We start from the raw sequence: 25,455 nt of genomic DNA, 5'->3' as shown, positions 1-25,455 counted from the left end.
TTGTATCAATATAAAACCACCAGGGAAACTGACTGGGTAAATGTTTAAATGATTTTGTGGGTTGAACAAAGAAAAAATTACTAGAGTGGGACACGAACCTATACGACCTCATAAACGTGCCGGCGCTCTACCAACTGAGCTATCTAGGGGACAAAGATATTGACAATAATTTAAGGAGACCGCCAACATAGGGCTAGACAGCTCAGTTGGTAGAGCGCCGGCACGTTAATACGGAGTTCGTTGGTTCGAGTCCCACTTAGTAAATGTTTCTTTGTTCAACCCCAAAACATACTTATTGGCTAATGAGCAATCCGCCGACACGATATTGTAAGACAAAAATCACTTCCGTTTTTTTTAACATACTTTATATTTATGCCGAGAAAAAAAATGCTATACAAAACTTTAAAATGTAATTGAACCAAAGTGTTTTCTTTTAGAGAAAATTGGGGAGGGAAAAGGTTTGTGATCAATAGCTTTTAATATTCTTGATAAAACATGCATCTATTTTCGTACATTGATATCCACTCCAAATTATGTATTTTTGATCCTGTCAACAATGCAAAGTACTTTTTAGTATACGTTTACTGATAATAATGGCAAATGACTTCCAGATTTTTTTCAACACAAATTAAATTAACAAAATTTCAAACTGTTATGTCGGCAATCTTTCATCATTTGAACGAAAACAACTTAAAAACTTTTTGTATGTATTTGAATTTTCGGGCATTGCTATATTTAAATAGTGCTGGTATAAGTCAAAATAATAGTGCTGGTATAAGTCAAAAGTATCTTTAGTTAAAAAGGAAACCCGCATACATGCATAGGCCTATAATGTGTATAACACAGTTTTTCAACAACGCAAGATATGTCGAGGTGATATTTTGGTTGTTCAACGTTATTGACTAAAACAACAATTCGAGCCGCGTTTCTGAAGTGTTTAAATAATTATTGTTTTATTTCCAAAGGGAACGAGCCTAATCGTTAACCAAAACGCTTCGAGTTGTTTAAACTAACAGCTATTAAACTTAAACATTGCTTGCATTATTCCACGAAATGTAATATATTATATATTAGATTAAATTAGCCATTAACAGTTAAAACCGCATTTCTGAAGTATTTTTTAAATTAATAAAGTTTTATTTCAATCTGCTAAAACATGTCAATATACTCTTCAATTACTTTAAAACCTGTTTAAAGGGAAATTATGACAATACAAAAACGCAAATTTGTGTCTGTGCTTGCCTGGCATGTTGTCATTGTAGTTAAAAAGAAAAACACTCAAATACAGATATTGAAAAAATGGTGAGACCAAACAAAGGGCTGTAAGTTCGGTAGCTAGGTAGAGTGCCAAATTAGAAGAAAGAAAAAAAAAACATTCAATAGTAAAACAAATTATGAATCAAAACAGTTGGTGGCCCATCTGCAGTTGTTAATATAAACATCAATTCCCTGGCCCATGGGGTAAGAGAGCCTGTAAGCATAAATTAAGTATTGCTTAGTTCACAGGTCACCAGCAGAAATACAGTTCACACTACTGTGACCGGTAACCCACTCTTTTCTTGTTCAGTAGCAGGGAAAATAACATTTTCGAAGCAGAATTTTGTGCTTAACAGCATAACCAAATATGGCCCAGGAACCAGACTCTTACGAAGCCTGTAAGCACAAAAATGCATAGCACAGCAGTAAATATTGCAGGTTACCAGACAAAACACCGTGTAAGACACACTGCTTGTGACTGGTTCCATGCCAATTGTCTGCTTAGTAGACAGTTTACCAAATACCATTCTGCTAAACACCTTTTTGAACTGGGCACCGGTTTATAAAGTTATGATGACTTGACAAACAGAGTAAACACTTGATAGAGAATCTTGAACGATTTATAGAGTGATAAGAGGTCCTTTGTGTGTTGCCTGGGATGTTAGCAATCAGTTAATGAATGTTTTATAAGGCTGTTTACAGATACAACTGTTTCTACCATGGAAACAGATTGTTGATTAAACTTTATGACCGTCGTCAACAAACAACTAATCCCGTAATATTTGTGGTAGATCCGGTTTAAACAATAACCTACTGTAAATAAAAGATGGTAAATTATAATTAACAAAGTCCAGTGAATGCTAGCCCTGGCGGCCTTACACTTTTGTATTGTACTACAGTTTCGCTGTATCTGTGTACAGAGAAAGAGTCCTATAGGGCTTATGTATACACGCACACAGAATGAAATGTCAGAAATAGTACGCCCCTACCTTTGGTAGCTTCACCAACTGCAGGGGCATAATAAGCTTATCGGCTAGCAATCAATGTTCGGCATGGCCAATGGCAAGAGGGGCAGAGGTGTGGGACTTTGGAAAAGAGTTATATATTGCTTTGTGTACACAACTCATAATATATTACAGGAACACCCTCTATACACATATAGGTATTGTTACTGATCAAATTGTCGCAAAGAACAACTCTTTTTGAAAAAAGGTACAACTTTAAGTTCCAGGTACACTAGATGGTTGGAAATTTAACACTAACTAAATTAGGTCCCAATTTTTATAGAGCTGCTTAGGCAGGGCAAAAGTAGTTAAGCACAACAAAATTATGTTAAGCAGGACAAGGTACCCATTTTAAAGTATCATGTATCCAAATATCACTTCATAACGGGAGTCCATGATTCGTGCACAAACCTGTTGGAACCTTTGTGAGGTGTGATGGTTGCTACCATGGTAGTTCGGATGGTTCTAATATTGTGGGGGTTTTCAGCAGCCACATCCCTAGTCATAATTATGTGTACTCAATTGAGTTTGGGTACTGACCATATACGAATACAATCCCTGCCATGTCGCTAAACGACAGAGTGCAATATTTTAAGAGCGCCCTCTATAGTTATCCAATAAAGTTGGTCATGACTGTTTTAGATTTCAAGTTCCCGTTTCCAAGCTTATTGATTTATTTGAGAAGTTTTTATTTTAAATAACACAGTCACATAGGTTTTAAATAGAATGAGCAACTAGGTCAGTATACAAACTGCGGTTTTAAAGCACAATTTGGGAGAATGTGTGATAATGGTCACAGTTTTAGTCGCATCATAATCATTATGATCATTATGTTTTTGAAAAATTGCCCTCTCCCGTTCAGGCCACGCGTGTGCTCCCCTACCCGTAGCTCTACCCACAAGGTTTATTACTTTGCTGCCTTTCACTTTTGTGGATCCCGGTTCTATTCCAGGTATGAAAGGAGACCTCCCCCCCCCCCGGCGTACACAGTGTACAAACAAGCTACTGGTAGCGCCCTCTTGTGAATAATCCTCATTGAGCCCATGTTAGTTTCCCACGGGGGACATCTCCGGCGGTCAGATTTCACTGGGATACCAGACCAAGCCTTAAACAGGGTTTTTTCCGGTCCCACCTGACTGCATGGGTTTCCCACTTTGAGGTGTTCCTCCCTCGGTTGAAACTGAAATTTCGTCATTGTCTTCGTTTAAAAAGTTGGTGTGTTGTGTCAATCAACATACTTCAGATGAGAAAGAGATAAAATGGGGCAAAAAAGAATTATCTAACCGAGGCTGTATTAATTGAATCGCCCGTAGTCTTACTCGAGTATGGGGGGTGGGAAAATAATGGCCTCAGTCTGTACTGAATTCATCGACACAGTCAATTCTTATAATCACAGAGTTCGATATTTATTGGTTATTCTGAGGTCACATAATATCAAAACAGACGTCTATTTTATATTGAAACGTTTTAAAGCAGTCAACAAAACGTATTACCCTATTATAAAGAATGAAATTACATCAACATTTGTATTACGTTTATTCTTAGTATTCAATGTTCAGCCACCGATGCGCCGCGTTACTTCTAATGGCCTGCAATAAGCTATTCAATTAACTGCTTTTCTAAACGTACTCAAAGTAAACTTAGAAACTGCAAGAGAATTCCATCTTCTCTGGGAACAAAATAACGCTACTCTCATGTACAGCGGGCCCATGGTTTTCATAGACCTGTACAAAACGCTACGCAAAACAAAATTATAATTGAACAGAAAAAGGTACCAGCCAAAATAGCATGTCATATGCCTATACAGTTTATGAATGGTATCGATGGGTGCTTTAGCACTTTTAACTCATGGTTTTGCCATGGTTTATATCAACTAGATGTTAACAAATTTTACATCTTAAAGTGCTAAACAATATAAGTGACAAATGGCGCCCCATAGTATCCTGCTCATTGTTGCTATTAAGCAGAGATTTTAGCCAGTATTTCTACTTATGCAGCTCTACGAAATTATAGGCCCAGGTCATTTAACTTTTCGAGCTGAAATATTATTGGGAGCTGGGGTCGATTTCATAAAGCACTAAAGATTCATCACATTGCTTAGCAATTAAGATTGATTTGGAATTAAGATCAATCTTTGCGAAATCGACCACAAGACTGCCAAGTTACCCTTATTAAAATTACCAACAAGGCTAATCAAATATAATCCTGCTCGATCTAAGCAATTTATCCAATTTACAATAGACTATCGTTATAACAATATATCAATAACTACGATTTACAATCCAAATTTACAGATAAAAGAATTAGTGTATAAAAGTTCACAAAAAGAGTACAAAAGTGTATTAAATTCACACGTGATAAATAGCATAACAACCCTTACCCCTATTCAAAGCAACACGAACAAACAAAATGTTATGAAGTTTATCGAAACGATTTGAAAAAATAACCCGTCACAGACAGCAAAACAAAATTGACAAGTGACGTTTCTGCTAATAAACTTTTGTATTAACAACGCCCTCTGTCGGCATAAAAAGGATATACTGAAGACAGTATAGCAAGGTTTTAATTGAGTGTTCCTTGTTGTCAGTTCATTTGATACCAGAGAACAAAATCCACCAGTATCAGCATCTTTGGCTCGCAACACATGCGTATGTGCAGTTGGTAACAAGGACAAAAATCTTCTGAAGTCCAGCTTTTCCTATATAGGCTATATTGAATTCATCAAAAAGGTGTGTCATACTTGTGAAGAACTCATATATTTTAAAGGCAGTGGACACTATTGATAGTTACTCAACAAAATTAATAGCATAAACCTTACTTGGTGACGAGTAATGGGAAAAGGTTGATAGTATAACAAATCGTGAGAAACGGCTCCCTCTGAAGTAACGTTGTTTACGAGAAAGAAGTAATTTTCAATGAATTTGATTTCGAGACCTCAGAATTTGTTTTTGAGGTCTCGAAATCAAGCATCTGATCTGAGAGCAAGTTCGTGTGACAAGGGTATTTTTCCTTTCATTATTATCTCGCAACTTCGACGACTAATTGAGCTCAAATTTTCACAGGTTTGTTATGTTATGAATATGTTAAGATACGCAAAGTGAGAAGACTGGTCTTTGACAATTTCCAATCGTGTCCAGGTCCCCCTTCAAATAAAATTTAAGTAAAACATCAAAGACTTATAATAATAATAATATGGCAACAACTTTAACAACATTCGAAGGCCAGAAATATACAATTTGTTTACTCATCTGGACATAAGGGTGAAAAGGGTCTACGCTCTCCGCTTCAAAAACATTCTTCTCCTAATTTCCCCTACCACGTTGACTAATTAAAGCGACAGAAACACCGAGGTATTCACTGCCGTCATTTGTGCATCATGAACGGGGAGTAACTGACCTATACACCCCCCCCCCCCCCCCCCCGCGTCCTGGTCCTGAGTCAACAAACGTCACAGTCAATTAAACGTGAAGTGTTATTGAGGGAAATTATCAATAAAATTAGATTGGCATCAATTTCCAAAGTTAGTTTTACTTTCGGCGGCAGATTTGGCGGTCATACAACTGAATTAGAAATCACCAACAATGACTAATAAAATAAATTATATATTTTTTCTAATTGTTATTTTGTACATTATAAAAGTTGCAATCTTTTTGTTTTCACTTTTAGAACAAACTTAAGTACATGTGGTCATATTTTAAAAGCATTTTGTACAGATAAAAACCCACCACAAGAAAAAGTGCCTTCAATTTCGGTGTGTTCTTGAGTGGATTTTACAAGTTTGGGCATCATACCAAGGTTGGCTGTACTCCGAGTTCCTAATTTAGAAAATTTGAGTTTGTCGATGTTTAGTGTCAATCTTCCACTAACCACTTGGTCGTTGAACTTAAGAATGCATAAAGTCATGCTATATCTGTTTAGAGCCGAGACGAGATCCAAAAACAACCTGTAATTCAAAATTATTTCTCCAGGCAAAATTGCGTAACCAGACATTTTAGTTTTGTTGTTGGTGTGTTGTTGTTGTTGTTGTCGTTTTTGTTATTTTTAATGTTGTTGTTGTTGTTGTTGTTGTTGTTGTTGTTGTTGTTGTTGTTGTTAATGTTGTTGTTGTTGTTGTTGTTGTTGTTGTTGTTGTTGTTGTTGTTGTTGTTGTTGTTGCTGTTGCTGTTGCTGTTGCTGTTGCTGTTGCTGTTGCTGTTGCTGTTGCTGTTGCTGTTGCTGTTGCTGTTGCTGTTGCTGTTGCTGTTGCTGTTGCTGTTGCTGTTGCTGTTGCTGTTGCTGTTGCTGTTGCTGTTGCTGTTGCTGTTGCTGTTGTTGTTGTTGTTGTTGTTGTTGTTGTTGTTGTTGTTGTTGTTGTTGTTGTCGTTGTTGTTATTCTTGTTCTTGTTGTTGTTCTTGTTGTTGTTCTTGTTGTTGTTCTTGTTGTTGTTCTTGCTTGTGGTTGTTGTTTTTGTTGGTTTTTGTGTGGCTATATGTTTATTGTCATTCAATTAAAACTTACTAGTTCACATCACACGCTACGAATTTTTTTGTAAAATAGCATAAAGTGAAGAATAGAATCACATCAAAGCTGAAAAGAACAAAATATAACTATTTCAATAAAACTATATAGTGGTGATGCCGATTTTCCTCTTTTGTTAATCGTAGACTTTATCACATCATTTAAATAATATACACTTCAAAAGCTTTCTGGAATTTACAATACCATAAAGGGAGTATTTTACATACGAAATGTCAATCCATAATTGACTAAAAAGTATTCCGACAATATTGTCCTAATCCCACGAAAAGAAAATTACAAAACATTCACTGCCGTACACAATCAGTATGAACAATGGCATGAGCATACTGTGTGAATGAATCAGCATTCTCTTTGAATGCGAATAAAAATACATACTAAATTTCGCAATGCTTGAGAAAATTCCGCAAAGAATGTAGAACATGTAAAAAACAAGTGTTGTTCTTCCGTAGTGTAAAAAGGGCTTTAAAAAAGGCCCCTTCGAAAACCGCGGTTTTGGGTTCGGGCTTTGACTTATAGGCTATCTCTTTAAAAAAAGGAAAGCGTGTACAATTGGGAAGGGCCTCAATTTGAACTCAAGCCATAGTTTCGAAAGAACACCCGTTGGCTCATTTGATGAAGGACCGATGTTTAACGGTCCAGCGTAAATCTACGAAACACTTTGCCCATAAGCCACTTTGAGATTATGGTGAACACCTTCATATGAAACTATTAGGTTTGGGTAAATTTGTCTGTTTTCTCCCAAACCAAACAGTGCACTCCTATAGTGTCCACCATACCTCAATAAGGCTACTATTGTCGCAGCCAGATTTTTAACTATTTACACAAGAGTAACTGAGGGAGGCCGGGGGAAAGTACTAACAAAATAGTATTTCTACTTTTCTATGTTGCCATTGGCAGCTGCATTGCCGTTTAGACTTATCACGTTGTCGTTTTCATCAGGGGTCGATGGTGCTGGTGACGAGATTGGCGAGGGGGGCGTACTCGTAGGGGCGGGGTCTATGGGTGACTTACTCGCCCGTGGTGGGAGGTTGGACTTTCCAGACATGAAAGTGAAGAAGAAATCAATCCATGAGGTAGGAAGAACGAATAAGACATAGAGGAGGTACTGAACGGCGAAAGGGGCAGCGATGTATCTCTCCTTGGGGTTGATCACCGTGAGTGCCTCCTCGACGGCCGTGAGGACTGGCTGGAGGTCGGATGACCCCTGACCCGACCAGGAGCACATGGATCTCAAGACGAAGTCGAAGTACTCTTTGCCGTACTCCTCTTTCAGAGAGTCGGACATCTTGTTCCAGACTCCTTGAAGGATGTTCTCGATGTTTTCTTTCTTAAAGAAATCGGTTGCTCCTGTAATGTAAAATGAGATGTGCAGTGAGAGATCGATGCCAAAGAATTTGCACAGTTAAAATGGGGGCTGTTCAGACCAGCGCAGATGATATAGTATTCGCTAACGGATTTTGCATTTTTTCGCTTGAATATGACACTATACAACTGCAATGTTGTTTTTGTCTTCTCACATTGATATACCCCCTTTTTACCTCAGTGAGGGCGCTGTCTGCTTGTGATGTGATTTGCAAGAGGGAGCTATTTGACGCAATTATTTACCATGTCAGGTAGCATTTTGTCAATGCCTTCGTGGCATGGACAGCTTCGTACAGCCGCGATCCCAAGCGACTGGAAAGGGAGACCACGCACGCTTCGCCATTCGACTCGACCGTGTGGTCTCCCTTTCCAGTCGCTCCACTGTTTATGAAGCTGTCAAAACCACGAAAGTCTTGACAATAGAATATATCAGAGCCGTCAACATTTGCATCTTGCAATCAAGGAGGATTTTCACGACAATCAGGGAGACATTTAGAACTACATTCAACATAAGAAGTTTCCACAATCAGGGAGACTTTCAAATTTTGTTCATCAGGAAAGATTGGTAGGATTTGAAACTTTGCAAGGTGGAAATAAGATATAGAAGAGTTTGCGGTAACACCATGTAATATCAATCTCTAAATGAGTTGGGGTGGTTCTGAAAAGAACCGTTGGATTAACTCGACGTTTCGATCAGTATGCTCTGATCGTCTTCTGGAGAATGCTCTGATCGTCTTCTGAATGGAAAGATTGGTTTAAGAACTTTCTGCAGAATCAGGGAGAGTTGGAAGCTCTAGTTTGATATATTCTGGAGTCACTCACCTGCAAAGTTGCCTGGTTCGACCAGGATCACCTTCACATCCCACTTATACATTTCGTGACGCAGTGAGTCCGACATCGCCTCTATGGCGTACTTGGTCAAACAGTACGCGGAGTTACACGGGAAGCTCATACGCCCACTAATGCTGCTCATGTTCACCACGCGACCTATATAAGGCATGGACAAAAACACAGACAGTCTAAATGGGGGACGGAAACTTGGCTAGGAAAGGTCGTGAATAGAGATTGGAAAAGCTTTTAATTTGTCCCAGATACTTTAAGGATGTTTAAGTCAGGTTGGCTCGGTGGTTTCTTTTTTACAGTTTTGTATCAGCACGGTGTTGAACCCCGGTTCGAATCCCACCTTGCAGGTGGATCGGGTACTCATTATTCACTCACTGACTGCGTGGGTTGTCCCCATTTTGGATTTCCTTTCACATCTAAAACTTAACATTTTCTTCATCATTCAGTTATTGTTGCTTGTGTTATTTGCTTGTGTTATTATTTGCTGAATGATTTGATGCTAAGCAAAAATATGGAGGATACCATGCACAAATCGTACATGTGGTATGGTATTTGGTTGGTAAAAAAAAACTTATTCTGGTAAGGATTATTTTATTGAGCTTAGCTAATTTGGGGGCTTTGGTACTCGAGCTTATATATTACAAGCAGGGAGGGGAAAGCCTGAACAATATATAAGGCACAAAATAAAATATTTTATTTTAACGCTATTGTGCAGTCTTCCGACGTCCTTTTCGTCAAACGTCTATCGAGCAAACCTATATCAGGAACATCCCCTTCTTGTTGTGCACCACAATTGATTTATCACTTCTCCCAACTTACCCCCACCTTCCCCAACGATGTAAAATAAGTGGTTGTGAATAAATAAACACGGAATAACCGAATTATAATATTGTTTATCCTTGGAATGTTAAGTTTGTCGATTTAGTTTTTCTTCTTCAATTATAGGAGGAAGGCTTACGAATGTGACGGCAACACATTTCAAATTGTTCTCAAATTGCCGCTCGGTATATTGCTTGATGCAAACCGCTATACCTCCTAAGTTCCCTCATGGAAAACAACCCAACCCCATGTTTACAGCCGTTCACAATGTTGTTGTGTTTTTGAAGAAAGCCATCCGTTTTCTTCTTGTACAGACATCTGTGGACCATTATTACTGGGAACAGAAGGCATTCTGACCGGCAGCTAAATGTAGAACACTGGAAGAAGCAAAACCTATTGCACCTGGGTTTGAGGAAGCTCTGGCCAATCACATCATTCTTCATTGTCTCCATATTCACATCCGATGACCGACTCAAGAGCTAAATGACCCCCTAGGACTAACCCCTCACACCTGTCTTAAGTCTTCCCCTTCCTGAGCCCCTCCCTGGGTCAATTGAGAATGTTCCGGGTCGTTGCCCTCCAGCAGTGCTTGTCCTCAAAGAGGCGGGGCAAGAACTTCAAGGGGAGGGGGGCCTCCACACAGCAGTTATAAACCTTTCTGATTTAAAATAGGGCCTAATTTCATTAGAGCTGCGTTAGCAGAAACTATTGCTTAGCAAATTTCTGCTGGGCAAACATTAGTCGGAAGCCAGTCAACAGACTGTTCAAATGAGATGCCATTTTGGTTGGTTATCTAACGTTGATTGGTATAAGTAGCCTACACTTATTGTTTGCTTGTCTAACTGTATTGTTACTACTGCAACTTTTACATGGAGGTTGTCAGCAAATTTAATTAACTAATTATTAGACACGATGTTCTTGAACATGAGGTTTGTCTGTATATTTTTTTAAACCCAAACTCCGTAAAAACACATTGAAAACAATGAAAATTATTAAAGTGAAGTTAGATAACTTGCAAACAATGGGAACGAACGTAAAACAACCCACAAAAAAAGAAAAAAGAAGAAGCAACCAACAGAAAGAAAATGGAGATAATGAGATGTTTTACAAGGATTTTAGGGGCCAGTCTCGAAAATGAATGATGCCCATGCAGTGGAGTTCTATGAACACACAGTCATAACTAGAAGTGATTCTGAAAATCTAGTCATATTCGATATTGTTGGCAATGGTTTCTACGCCAAGGGAATTATTTTAAAATTTTACAGATGTAAGCCAACCCACTGATGGGTCTGTGGTATGCCGAAGCATAGCCTCTGTGGTGACGCTACAACCCCTTAATATACCCCCGTAATTAGCCATCCCTTCAATTATCCAAGAGATGGCAAACCACACTGCCCTAGATAGGCCTCACCTTTGCAGCTACGGATGAAGGGCAGGAAAGCCTGGATCACTCTTATATTGCCCCATAGATTGACATCTGTAACAGACTTGAAGGTGTCCAGGCTAATCCATTCCAGCTCTCCTAAACCGTTCACGGCAGCGTTGTTGACCACGCCCCACAGATCTGAAGAAAGAGCGAAAATACAACTCAATATGTATTTCACAGACTGAGGAAAGTACAAAATAATAGACATTAGGGATGCAATGGCAAAACTTTTATAGCACAGGTATTTTTTTGTCTTTGAACCACGACCCATCAATTAAGCGTGTCTTTGCCGAGTGGTTCAAAGCACCGAACTCAAACTCTGGTGGTTTCTAAGCAGAGTGTGGGTTCAAGTCCCGGTTGTGGCCCTCTTTTCCGGTAGGGAAATACTTCACTACCGTTGCTTTGTCCTTCGGATGGGACATTAAGCCGCAAATCCCTTGCACAGGGTTGGTAGGGCACGTGAAAATAACCGGAGAACTTATCGTGGACGATAAGGGCCATAACCCCGGTGTTTCTGGTTAACATAGCAAGCACTTGATTGCAGATTCCTGCAAGTTAGAGTGATTTAAGTGGACTTACGAGGCATCCTCAATTTCGTTACCAGAAATATATATAAGAATAATCACAGTATATGCGGACACATTCGGGATAGGAACTTATTCACATCGTCTTATTTTATCTCCTTCCCGTTCCTGGTGGAATAAATTTCTCCTTTGGTCAACGGAAGGAAGTTGGAAAATTCCTCCATGCAAAAATAAAGCTCCCCCAACCCTTAACAAAAAAAAAAAAAAAAAAAAAAAAAAGGCCAAACAAGCCCAACACAAACGTTCCCAATAGTCATACGAATAGTATTATTTCCGCGTCAATTTGACTTTTATTTAAAATAAAACAAACCCGGTCGCATTGATATTATTGGTATCATGGATTTCGGTGGATTGTTTTTGCAAAGATACACCTGTTGTTTTTTAAAGGTACCTCGTCGTTTGATTATTTTCAGCTGACACATCAAACAATTTTAAAGCCCCTCATAATGGCATTTTAACGGGAGTATTTTCTTAAGCAAATAATCTCAAAGTCCTGTATGAATTTATAACTAACGAGGGTTTGTGAACAAAAAAAATCACATAAAAACTGCTGCGGTAGATGACTGGTCGGTCGTTGAACCCGGTGGTGTAGTTACTAGCTGCACATCAAGCAACGAGCTTGGGTTAGCGATTCAGCCGCTTCCCGGTGTGGCATTGTGAAGGCATCATGTACGGTAACAAATAAAGGGGTGTTACCAGTGAACTCAGCGTCAAGGTCCATGTATTCTTGGCTACGGCACCCTCGGCAAGCCTCCAGTTACTGTCATTGATACTCCCTTTTTCCATTTTTTTTTCTTTTACTGTGAAAGGTGCAGGGTTGTTGAAGCTGAACGGCCGTGGAGGGTCTGCAGGTGTACAGCGGCAGGGTCCTTTGAGGTAGAAGGCCGAGCATGGACGGCGCTAGGTATGGGGTGCATTGCCCTCCTCAGTCAATACTCCCACAACATTGAGACATTTTCCCCCCAATTTCTCCCCATGGTAAACAAGATACATACGAAACCATTTTCGGACAGCGATAAGAGACCTGTCACTTTTTGCAACGACCACGTGGCACTACCAATTGAAAGAAGCATCTATCAACTTTCCAAGAAAATTCCCCAGGGTCTCTATTATGTCCAAGAAAAATCCCCAGGGTCTCTATTATGTCCAAGAAAAATGCCCCCTACAAACCTCTACGCCACTCCCCCCCCCCCTCGGGTGATTAAATTCAGTTACTTGTGCCTTAACCACGGACATGACCGGTAGGTTAATCCATAAATCCATTTCACGCTGGAATTGTAGCTGGCTCAACTTCAAAAGGATGATATCTGATTGAAATGAGATAAACCAAATTCTCACTCAGCAGGCCAACAATAAGTTCCACTTGTCTGTTCTGACGTCGTACAGATATAAAGAGGGTGTGTGCCGATTGCATACCGAACAAAGAGGGCGTTACAAAATGCAATGCCACCCATCGGGCAAAAGTAAATAATCTGAAGTAGTTCGATAAACTCAATGTCAATAGACCCATCGGTTCACTGTCCATGTTTAGACTTAAACGGCTCTTTCATAAATCAGTTGAAAAATTGGTGTCAATCGTTCAGAAACGAGACTGCGAATTTGGGGTTCAGCGCAGCAGGGCAAAAAAAGAACACACGGTGATAATTTCAATAGGCTGCAGAGGTGGTTAAACTTCATTCGCACTTTGTTTAAAAACAAGAAAAGAAAAAAACTATTGTAGGAGTTCTAAAACCATTCCAGTGTATTATTTGATTGTACTTTGCACGTAGAGGTGCCTTTTGGAATGAGTGGGAAAATCACACATGAAGCGCATCCAGCTGAAAAATGGATTTATTGACCTCGTAAAAGTTTGTAAAGACGAGGAAATATGCACGGGGGTAAGGACCGATTGTCCAGGAGCACCGTGGCTATGGTTCGATGGTGGTAAGATTCTTATAGTTTTATCAATAATAGGTATATCTCAGCTCCCGCAAACAGGGTACGTTACCATGCGTGTCATCTAAACGGGTTAACTAAACTAGTCACGAGATGAGTCAAGTAGCTTATAGATATTTTGGCCAACAATTTTGCTACAAAATCCCTGAACTAAAAATAATAAATAAACAGAAAGGAAACCAATTAACAAAAGCTAGATGTTTACATGGGCATGCTCCTTCCATTTCGCCAATTGAGCCTCAGTCAGTCGTATTTTCAAAACCTTATATTCGGGGTCTAATAAAGTTGTTGAAACCTTGGATTTGGCCCTTTCGAGACTCATCTTCAAATGATCCCAAGTTGTAGAGAGCGGGGTCAAATAAGGTTCACACTCATCATGAGCCTCCCACCTATCAAGGAAACGAATTGAGAATCAAGACATGACGATTTGCCTTAGGTAACCAATTTTTCATCATGGAAATATCTCGCCAATTGGTGTTCATAGTTGAGTTCACGGGCAGACACGCTGACTCATGATCGGAGTCATTGACAACGCCAGCGGGTTCATTGGACGCTTTGGGCCCCATCGATTTACACCCGTCCGTACCCCTGGCCGGCCCAGGTTTCGTAGATGTTTTCTTCGACACCGCTGTCATGGCTGAGAATCCCCGCTGCAAGCGATGAATCGATAAACGCAAGGGTAGAGTACAGCCCCCACCTCCCCCACAAATCATGATTTATGTATGTCTGTTAAATTGTTGGCAATTAGGCCAGCCGTACACACAATCATAAGGACGCATTCCTCGAAAATTACACGAACATCGAATATCAGAAACGCTAAATCAGTTTTCGCACTGGCTTTCTGTGGTAGTGGATGGAACAATAAAGAGCCTGTCAATTCATGTGCAGATAGTTCTGTCGTTGTGACAGAAATGACGTATTATGTGACGAAGCGTATCCCCGTGGTCAAATTAAATGACTGTAAATCCATCACGACTGTACCCTCTGGAAATTCACCACAGAATTTACCACGCAGTAAATATGTCAGAACACGGCATTCAAATCATCATCGGGAAGGACGAATGCCCTTCACACGGTACGAATAAAGCTCCAAAATAAAAACTAAACGGGAAAACAACTTTCCCAGCTGGCGTTGTAACTCAATTTTTATATTCAATGTCATAATTTCGTCTGAGCCTTCTAGCTTACAATTTATAGGTTTCGATGACAGATACATTCCTCTCAACGGACCTCGTTATAGCCCTTTAATTTGAAAGTTATATAAAAATTGACCACTTCGGTTGGATTATACAGAAGCCTTTTACAAAGTGATAGGTTGTACCAACTAAGTTATTGTAACTAGTTTCTTGGTTTGTTTCAAAAATAATTTGCCGTCAAAAAATAACATAATGGCCTACATCCGTAGTCCTGTGATCGAATTTAAATTAATTAATGAAATAAACAAAATCCATGTTTCTCTCATTTTTATACAAAAATCTTGCCAAGAGAACAATAAGTTAGACTGCAATCAGTATTAAACAAAAACAAAACGTGAAAAGGATAAATATGAAACTACAATGTCATAACTTCAATCCCAATGTGATAATAACCTCAATCCAAAGCTCCTGGATTACAGAATATTAGTTTCAGAAACACTGAGTAAATGAGGAGCCCTCATTCTCAAATAATTCTCCAGCGTTTTTCTTCCCCCTTTGGTCTGCCGGTCATTCCCCCCACGACCATCCAGCATCATGTATGGACCAGCTTCCCCTGTCCCCTCCCCAGGCCAGGTTCAACGGCCTGCTTACAAGCGGATCAATAAATGGGGGCGAGGAATTTCAAGGGGGTTTCTCTCCCCTTGAAAAGCCGCCCTCTCGCAAACGGGTCTCCCCCCCCCCCATGCTACTCACACCCTCGTAGAATCCTCTCGCCGTACCTTCTCCCTATAGTCAAGCCGCTGTCTTAAACCACTCCAAGCCCCGCTACCCACCGGCTCCCTTCGATCCGAACCGTCCCCCCGCGGCCCCGCGTGTTTTTTTATTTTATACTTTCTATGAAACTGAGACCAGTATCAGTGCTTGACTAACCCCCTTTCGGATTACTGCCCGCTCGTATTATTTTAATTCTACGATATCGGGGCGTGCGAATGAATAAAATGGGTTAAACAGCCCCTATTACAATATTTACCAAATCCAAGACGGCAGGATACTATTATTGCAATTACATGTATGTAGGGCTATGTCAGTGGATTGAAGTAAAAGGTGAATGCCTTTGGAGGTGAGTGATCGTGCTTGCGATACCCACTTACATCAGAGGTAGTTGAGTGTTATTTAAAGGGAAAGCATGTCAACTTGAAGTCAGTTTGATGTTGTGATTCACTTTTCTTTTACGGGACTTTTAGCACGATGGACCTATCTTGTGTTATTCTTCTACTTAATAATTGACGCGTCGAACCAAATCGATACTGAAGTTGAATATATAGACTGGTCCTCTGTCTTGCTTTGTACACGTAACAGATAAGATAACACAGGGTGGTATTCTTTGACTTGTGATAAAATGCAGACGAAAAGTCCTAATAAGGACAAAAATGAACCAAAATATTATCAACAAAATGTTATAATTGCAGTGGGGATAAAGAATAGTGACACATCTTGGAAGGAACCAATGTATTGTCTTCGCCGCACCGATAACTTCTTCGATATTCAGGTTTTAGAATTTGTGAGACTTCTAAAAGCAACACTTTCAGATTAGGCTTATGACGTCTTGTAATATAGAAGGTAGTGATCCAATACAGCTACACAAGGCGCAATTCTTATTGAGTAAGGTATTTCTTGAAGCCATATTATTTTGAGTGGGCTAAACTGATTAAAAGTTCAGCGCCAGTTCTTGTGCACAGCCCAAACCAGGGCCTAATTTAATAGAGCTGCTTAGAAGCACGACACGATTTCATATAGCCATTACGAAAATGCTGATTGACAAGTTTCTTTGCTAAGCGAAAATTGTGTTGGGCAGTGAGGCACCAGTCAGAACAATGTAAACTTAGTGTCACTTTTGCTGGTAACCTGTTTCTGCTACTAAAGCAAACTTGTATGTGCTTAGCAAGTTTTTGTGCTTATAAAATTGGACACTGGACCAGTCGAACACATGCTCTGCTGATCAGAAACACCAGCGCTTGATTCCGGCGCTCTTGACCGCTCAGCCGCAACATTAACATGCCACAAGCGTAAAGCATAAAATGGTATATGCACATTGCCAATTAATATTGTGAAACAAAGAGAAATTATTTTACATCAATTTACTAACCACCAGGGAGTATTGCTTGGGGCTATTCTCCAGCTTTCCAAGGTTAATAAATGATTGTTTCTCGTCATAAAATTAGTGACATTAGTTTAAAGACTCTGGACACTATTGGTAATTGTCAAAGACTGGTCTTCTCACTTGGTGTATCTCAACATATGCATAAAATAACAAACCTGTGAAAATTTGAGCTCAATCGGTCGTCGAAGTTGCGGGATATTAATGAAAGAGCAAAACACCCTTGTCACACGAGGTTGTGTGCTTTCAGATGCTTGATTTCGAGACCTCAAGTTCTAAACTTGAGGTCTCGAAATCAAATTCGCGGAAAGTTACTTCTTTCTCCAAAACTACGTCACTTTAAAGGGAGCCGTTTCTCACAATGCTTTATAGTACCAACCTCTCCCCATTACTCGTTACCAAGTGAGGTTTTATGCCAATAACTATTTTGAGTAATTACCAATTGTGTCCACTGCCTTTAAGGAAGTTTCGAGGATATAGAAAGCACGTATATATATATATTCTGCCAATACAAGGTACAGAACAAATCAGAATTTGTTTCGTTAATCAATCAAGGCTTGTATATCTTTCACTGCAGTTCATCAGCTTCAATATGGTTTTTACTTTCTTAACTTTGACTATACACGCCGAGGGTGTCAACCGATGCCTTGTACGCAACCGGGCATTGACGACAACAATAACTCAGAATCAACGCTCCCTGTGGACGGATATGGAGGAAGTCGGTTTAATTGGAATTAAAATAATAAACTTTGGGGTTTGTTCACGGTGATTATATACATGACTAATGACTCGCAGTCGGAAGTACAATTATTTCTAATTCGCCTTTGGATTTGCATGTTTATTAGGCCCGTTGCGGGGTGCTTTTACATCAAGGATTCACTGCGACGTCACAGCTATGGTTTGCACTTTGGTGAATGGCAAACAATATGGCGCCCGGTCAACGTTGCAAGCAATTTAAAAGAAAAACCTCACAACGACAAACAAAACGCAAAATAATGATTGAAATATAGCTACAATACAACAAATACAGATCAAAAGCAATAATAGAAAGTTCTCTAAATGGAATCTAAAAAAATTGTCTTTGAGGTACCGGAACAAAAACAAAATCTGCTCGCTTATTTCTTAACTTATCGATAAAGAGTAGTCGGGAACCTCTGTCAATAAATACATAATATGATATAGAAGAGGACAGGTTGCTATACATATTGAAAAAAAAAAAACTATACAAAACCGCCTATTTTAAAGAAAGCTTTAACGCAGGGGCAATGACCGAGCGGTAACTGACACATACCTCAGTCTTATTCATCGTTTAAGCAAGGCCATTTTCTCATTAATCATATTTAAACGGCTATATCAATCGTACTTGTATCTAATAATCTACGGATTGTGTTTCTTTTTTTACATTTAATTGACCATCAATATAAACAAACCATATCAAATTAGTGTTGGAGATAAAAAGAATAAGTGAGTTTGGATGCTAATATTACAATGGCGCGTCGTCATTATGGATTAGTATGATTGTTATGGCGCACTCATAATAAACTCGAAATTATGATCACAAATTGACAAACTAGAAGAGGCGCCCGTCTCAATAAAGCTAGATATGCTTGGTACGAGTTAAATCTCATCAAGTAGTTGCATTAAAATATTGCTGATGAGAATGAACACTTTTTTTCGTATGAAACCATGTTACGGTTCACGGTACAAAATGTTTTGAACAAACCACACAATCACCCACGCACACCTTGTGGCTTTGCCTTTTACGGCCACGTCCTAAATGGCGGCTACGGCTAGACTTCTGCGTCACCGTGCTTTGTATGCCGTCCTTAAAGGATTTGGATATTTTTTCAAAATGTCCTTAGATTTACATTAAACTTACAGGGTTTGAAAATAATGACTTTTAATGCCTTTTAACACACGAAAGAATTAATTTTCCACAAATTTGATTTCGAGAACTCAGATTTAATTTGATTTCGAGACCTCAGATTTAGAATTATCTCGCAACTTCGACGACCGATTGAGCTCAAATTTTCACAGGTTTGTTATTTTATGCATATGGTGAGATACACCAACTGTCTTTGACAATTACCAATAGTGCCCAGTGTCTTTAAAAGAGCGAAGACCAGGACGGCTATGCACGGATTTGAAACACCGCTCTGAATTCAAGGCACTTGACAAATTTGATAATTGACCAATAATCTCAATTGGTGTATCCCAACGTTATGCGTAAAATAACAAGTTTGCGCAAATTTTGATTCATTTTGGTCATCGAAGTTGCAAGAGAACAATGAAAGAAAAAATTACACGTGCTGCACAAATTGTTGTGCGTTCAGATGCCTAGAAAAAGGCTTCATGCCTGAATTGTTTTTTTATATTTGAGTGAGAATTTACCTCTTTCTCATAAACTACGTTACTTCAGAGGGAGTAGTGTTCTCGGTTTTGGAGCTCCTATATTAAGAAGTCGCCAGTTTGTTTGTTTAGATGATATTCCGGTCAAGGCTCGGCAAACTCCCATAGAGGGATAGACAACGCCAAACTATCTCTTGCAAACATTGGTTTAAAGGCATCTGTAATTACTCAAAATAATTGTTAGCATAACAACTTACTTGGTTATGAGCAATGGAGACCTGTTGATAGTATAAAACGTTGTGAGAAACGGCCCCTTCTGAAGCAACGCAGTTTTTGAGAAAGAGGAAATTTATCACTAAAATATTTGAATTGAATTCGAGACCTCAGCTGAGGTCTCGAATTCAAGTATCTGAAAGCACACAACTTGTGCAAAAAGGGTGTTTTTTCTTCCATTATTCTCTCGCAACTTCGATGACAACTTGAGCTAAAATGTTCACACGTTTGTTATTTTATGCATATGTTGAGGTACATTAGTGAGAAGACTGGTCGTTGAAAATTACCAAACCAAAGGTGTTCTGTGCCTTTAGCGTCTATGAGGAATTGCACATATCAAGAAGTTGTACTTCAGTAAGACGACAATACGTATTCTATTGTGAAATTAGCGATTGGCCTGGTAGGATTCGAACCCACAACCTTGTGATTGCAAGGCCTGCAGTCTAACCCCTCGACCACTGTACATGGTTGATGGAGGAAGACGTAGCCATGAACTGGTGTTTAACAAAACATGCAGAAACACAAGCTGTCGACCCTTAACCCTAAACCCTTCATGGGGCAAAAATGTTGCAAAATGTTACTCTGACCTCCCCGGAATTGCCATTAATTCTTCACATGTGAGGAAGTTGGCATTAGTGCATATTTGTCACAGCAAAAGAGCAGTTATAAATACTTTGTATTTCTTTAATTGTTTATTGATATAAATGACAGGTGGTGGCCTGCAAAGAAATTAAAAGTTAAGCTCCAGTCATAAATTTCCCTAATGAGCGACACAGAAAAAAGGTTACCAAAGTTATCACGATAAATCACGTCAAATCATAGCAAACTTTAAGCGTGTTTATGTTTTATTAGACTCCCTCTTAATATAAGTTGTACTCGCTTGGACAATGGATGTGTACTGGACATCAACATTTGCTCAAGCGATGCATAAAGAACTAGGTTATAAGAGCCACTGTGGTATTTTATATAGATTGTTATAAAATGATTTTAAGTTAATTTTTGTTTATTTCAGGTTTCGTAGTGTAATACTGCGGCAGATATAAAGCGCATTATCTTTTAAAAACTACCCGACACCTGTTTCAGTCACATTTTCTGTCCATCGCTGTTGGTGGAATGCTACAAAACGTAGGCATACAGCTCCATGTACGCATACGGTAGTTTTATTAGTTACCGTTTGGTTTTCGGGGTCGGGAGCAAGGGTAATTTTTAACCATTAAAGACCAGTCTTCACACTTGGTGTATCTCAACATCTGCATAAATTTACAAACCTGTCAAAATGTGAGCTTAATTGGTCATCGGAGTTGCGAGATATAACTGTGAAAGAAAAAACACCCTTGTCACACGAAGTTGTGTGCTTTCAGATGCTTGATTTCGAGACCTCAAATTCTAAACTTGAGGTCTCGAAATCCTACTCGTGGAAAATTATTTCTTTCTTGAAAACTACGTCACTTCAGAGGGAGCCGTTTCTCACAAGGTTTTGTACTATCAACCTCTCCCCATACTCGTTACCAAGTGAGGTTTTATGCTAATAATTATTTTGAGTAATTACCAACAGTGTCCACTGCCTTTAAACCCGATATCAAAATTAACTTGAGGCTTCAGCCAATTTATTTCATCGCCATCAATTAGCTTACATACATATCAGTGTATATCGATTGTGGTGTCGAACAATGTACGGTATGGGCTCAATATTGAAAGCCTGTAAGCACACAAACTTGCAAAGCATAGAAAAGTATTGCTTAACAGAAGTAGGTTATCCAGCTAAAATTCCATAAAGTTGACATGGTGCCCCACTCAACTTTGGCTTAGCACAGGAAATTGCTGTGCAGTATTTTCTGCTTAAACAGCTTTAAGCAAGACACGATCTATGAGAACTGCGTGGGTGCAGATGTAATGGTACCGTGTGTGAAAAAACAATAGTAGTTTAAAATCGCGAACAATGAATGGAGGACATGTTGAGAGGGGCGTTGCCTGTCACACCAGTCCAAGGGCACCGCCCCCCTTAAATCAACACTCGTATGCACGTACGACCTCCCATGATTGACATTAATGAAGGTGACAGAATGTCGTCACCCATTCTCAACCACTAGCATCCTTCCCCTCCCATTCACGGCCATGAAGGGATGGGGGTAAGTAAAGTAGAAGAAAGTGGGGACAATCTATCTCCCTTGTTGTTGTGTCGAATCACCTACGTCTTTCGCATCGCTATTTAAACAAGCGGAGTGCGAACAAACTCAGCAAAATGACAGAGGTCCACTTTATGTAAAAGTATGTGTCAGACTAAACGAAGCATTTATCACTGATCGTGCTCAGTTAGGATGAATGGACGATTCTGAAAACTAAAGTCCCAAAAATGTTTTAAATAACGTCTCGTTGTAGGATATCCACTATTTCAAAATTGTTACGATACCACACTGTTTGCGTATATTATTAATATGTGTTCATAGATATTTTCTCGAATAATAATGACTCAATTTTAGAGGGAATTGTTTCACAGAATTAAAAAAAACACGTTTATTTAATATAGCATAAATTTTATAATCAGAAAGGTTATGTTTTTTGATCCTCACCAATCATGTTTAATACCTTTACAATCTGGGGCAGTAATTAAACGAGTTCTCTTTTGGATGATGGGATGTCACCTGCCCCAAATAATAAGTGAACCAACTCATTGAGGGGATACTTTGGGTAAATTCGGAGGTTCCTGACGAAGGAAATGAAAGGGGGATTTTCTCCACTACTCACCCCTCGTGTCCTGGAAATTCAACCTCGTCCTAATTCCTGCGGTAAACCGCATTCAAAACCCTTTTTGCACTTTCACAGCAGTTTATTTTTTGGTGATTGATACTAGTTGCTAGTGATGTTTATGAAATATAACAACGACAATTTTTTGCCTTGACAATTTTTAAGCGTCGACAGAGTTGAGATGCTGGGAAAGTCGACAAGGGGTATACGACTTCATTTCGTCAAAATAGTTAGTCGGGACAGATTGCCACTCCTCCCCTATTGAACGACGAGAGGTGCAACTGTGCACAATGCGCGTCTACCTACGCCTTCGTGTAGCAGCCTCGATGCTTCAGCAGCGCGACGTTTTGGGCGAGCGCACTGGGGGAAAATGGCGCAGTGAGATCGATCACACCCAGGAACGAGGTTGTTTGTGTACATTTTGACACCCAGGAAGGCGGACAGCATGTGGCGCGTGTGGGCCATTGGTCTCTTTTTATAGATAAAATGGTTTTAAAGTGTAATCAGATTCTTTATCTATACGGTCAATAATGAAATCCATTCTCTGTTGGAAAGTCATTGCGTCACACGTGGGTATCTGCAGCAAAGTTTTCGCTGTATCCAGATCAACAGCTGGCACTGTGTAAGGCAAAAACTTTTAGTTCAAAGGAAAACGCTTATAATTATATGACCTACGCGCGGCTCACGATGAGCAATCTCACTCTAAATGCGTCTACTCAATTAATGACGTCATATTATGCATTATAAGCTATGACGAAATGCCCAATGATCATAGCACTGAAGCACAACAGTTTTACCAGAACAAAGTTACCAGCCCAAATACAATGTCACATGTATGATCTGTGACTGTTTCTTGCTTAATTTAGCTCGGCAGCAGCTGTATGGGGCCCACACTGCTTACAAACCGATATTCTGCTTACTGTGCGATTCCCAGTTCATATACCCTACTAACTGTACTTAGCACAGAAAAAGCCATGCTAACCTTCCGGTGCTTAGTGGAAGCAAACATGACGTCACAATGCAAATCAAGCAGCAAGATTGCCGCCTTATTTTCTTGCTAACCTTTGAAATACGTTTTTTGTTCAGCTTAAAAGCAACTTTTCGGATACATAAATAGCACTGAATCAGTAATTTTTTACCTTTAGGCAGCGCTGTTGTCCCCAAGGAAGACTTTTTTATTATTATAAATTTGAACTAATTTGTTTGGATACCTACAGCGGGGGACAATTATTGCGACAAATTTGATTTCCTGTGGAGATATCATTACGGAAGATGTCACTATAATCATAAAATAATTCGGTATTAAATTCGAAGTAATCGTGTTTGAATGTTAATGAGCAAGCTGCAAATGTGAATTGGGTAGAATAATTTTTTTAAATTGTATATCTACCAAGCACCTCTACTCTATCCCCACTCGTTGTCTAAAGTAAGATTAATGCATATTAGGATGTGAGGCACTGCATGGTGAGGTATCAACATATATATTTGGTTTGCGGTAACACCATGTGTGTCTCTACTTGCCAGGTAGAGTTTAGCTTAAAGTAGTAGTCCCAGCCAATTTTCTATACCTTCCGCCCGGGTGATAGTTAAAAAGCAGGACAGTTCTTTTCAACTGAGAAGTCTCCCGAACATCGGATAAATCTACTCCGCGGTCGTAGAATAAAGAAAGATAGTTCTCTATACTGGCAAGTAGATACACACATGGTGTTACCGCAAACCAAATTATTATGTAAGATTAATGCATTCAAGAAATTGTGATAAGGTGTTGACTAGGCAATCATTTAGTGACTAAAAATATCAACAATGTCTACAATAGCATATACCACGTCCGCGAACCTGCAAAAAGGTAAGTTATTTTATCATAGTATTCTGCATATTTATATGCATAAGTTCAAAGCTTGGTAGGAGTACAATAGGAAAACCCTCGCTCATCAATTAAAGACACTGGACACTATTGGTAATTGTCAAAGACCAGTCTTCTCACTTGGTGTATCTCAACATATGCATAACATAACAAACCTGTGAAAACTTGAGCTCGATCAGTCGTCGGAGTTGCGAGATAATGAAAGAAAAATCACCCTTGTCACACGAAGTTGTGTGCTTTCAGCTGATGCTTGATTTTGACACCTCAAGTTCTAAACTTGAGGTCTCGAAATCAAATTCGAAGAAAATTACTTCTTTCTCCAAAACTACGTCACTTCAGAGGGAGCCGTTTCTCACAATGCTAATATACTACCAACCTCTCTCCATTCTCGTTTCCAAATGAGGTTTTATGCCAATAATTATTTTGAGTAATTACCAATAGTGTCCACTGCCTTTAAAACAACGAATTCACCAGGAACCCAATTTCGGAATGAAACTAACTGGTTGCAGAGCAAAAACACAATCAAAGATCCCCAAAACACTATAGCTTACAATATACTAAATTGAAAAGTAGATTGGAATGGAAACACTAAAGAACATTGTCACAACTTCCCTGCAACTTCTTTGTCTTTCTAATCCATCTTTAAATATAAAATAAAGAAAACAAAATGTGCATACTTTCTCTGTTTGCCTGTAGGATCTTCTGTACTTGGGCTGCTGCTCCAGTTACTTGTTTCTCGTCTGTTACGTCCATTTGAAGCACAACTAGTTTCTCTGAGCATTGTCTCTTTAACTCGAGCGCTCCTTTGCCGTCCGCAAACAAGCACCCAGCGAAGACACGGTAGCCTAATTTGTCCAGGTACCTGGCCAATGCGTTGCCGATACCGGTATCGCATCCGGTGACCAGCACGGCTTTGCCCGTGGCAGCAAGCCGCTCCTCCGGTGGACCGAACCAGCTGAAGAGGAGCACGACCACGGCGGGTAAAGCACCAACCAGCCGGACCCACGTTGTACACGGTAAAAGGTACACTATGAACAGGTAAATGAATACAATCAAGCTCGCCATGGTTACAGCTTGTACAGGTGAGCTCCAGTGACGTGTCCCAAACAAGACTGACTGACTACTGTGACAGATGATGATAGCTCTTTATATATAGTCCCTTCTGGTTTACAGGTGGGCAT

At 39.5% G+C, this 25,455-nt stretch overlaps 1 protein-coding gene across 1 annotated transcript; it reads right to left on the bottom strand.

The window, feature by feature from the left end:
• Positions 1 to 6,691: 6,691 nt before the first annotated feature.
• LOC117295616 (D-beta-hydroxybutyrate dehydrogenase, mitochondrial-like) lies at positions 6,692 to 25,455 on the bottom strand. The gene is made up of 4 exons (XM_033778324.1): positions 24,952 to 25,455; positions 11,216 to 11,368; positions 8,965 to 9,129; positions 6,692 to 8,127 (listed from the first exon to the last, which is right to left on the bottom strand). Exons 1-4 carry the CDS (start codon positions 25,337 to 25,339, stop codon positions 7,652 to 7,654), a joined length of 1,182 nt encoding a protein of 393 aa, XP_033634215.1. The 5' UTR covers positions 25,340 to 25,455; the 3' UTR covers positions 6,692 to 7,651.

This window comes from Asterias rubens, chromosome 1, assembly GCF_902459465.1.
Source record: "Asterias rubens chromosome 1, eAstRub1.3, whole genome shotgun sequence".
Classification (NCBI taxonomy): Eukaryota; Metazoa; Echinodermata; class Asteroidea; order Forcipulatida; family Asteriidae; genus Asterias; species Asterias rubens.
Note: the sequence above shows the minus strand (reverse complement) of the source record. Positions and strands in the feature narration are given on the sequence as shown.

What these genes read in the sequence shown, in the direction of transcription:
- LOC117295616 (XM_033778324.1), bottom strand. Translation starts at nt 25,339, where the DNA reads ATGGCGAGCTTGATTGTATTCATTTACCTGTTCATAGTGTACCTTTTA. An exon ending in CCTACAGGCAAACAGAGAAA is followed by an intron (nt 11,369 to 24,951) that starts GTATGCACATTT and finishes CTCTTTCTTCAG; the next exon opens with ATCTGTGGGGCGTGGTCAAC. An exon ending in CGAACCAGGCAACTTTGCAG is followed by an intron (nt 8,128 to 8,964) that starts GTGAGTGACTCC and finishes TTTACATTACAG; the next exon opens with GAGCAACCGATTTCTTTAAG.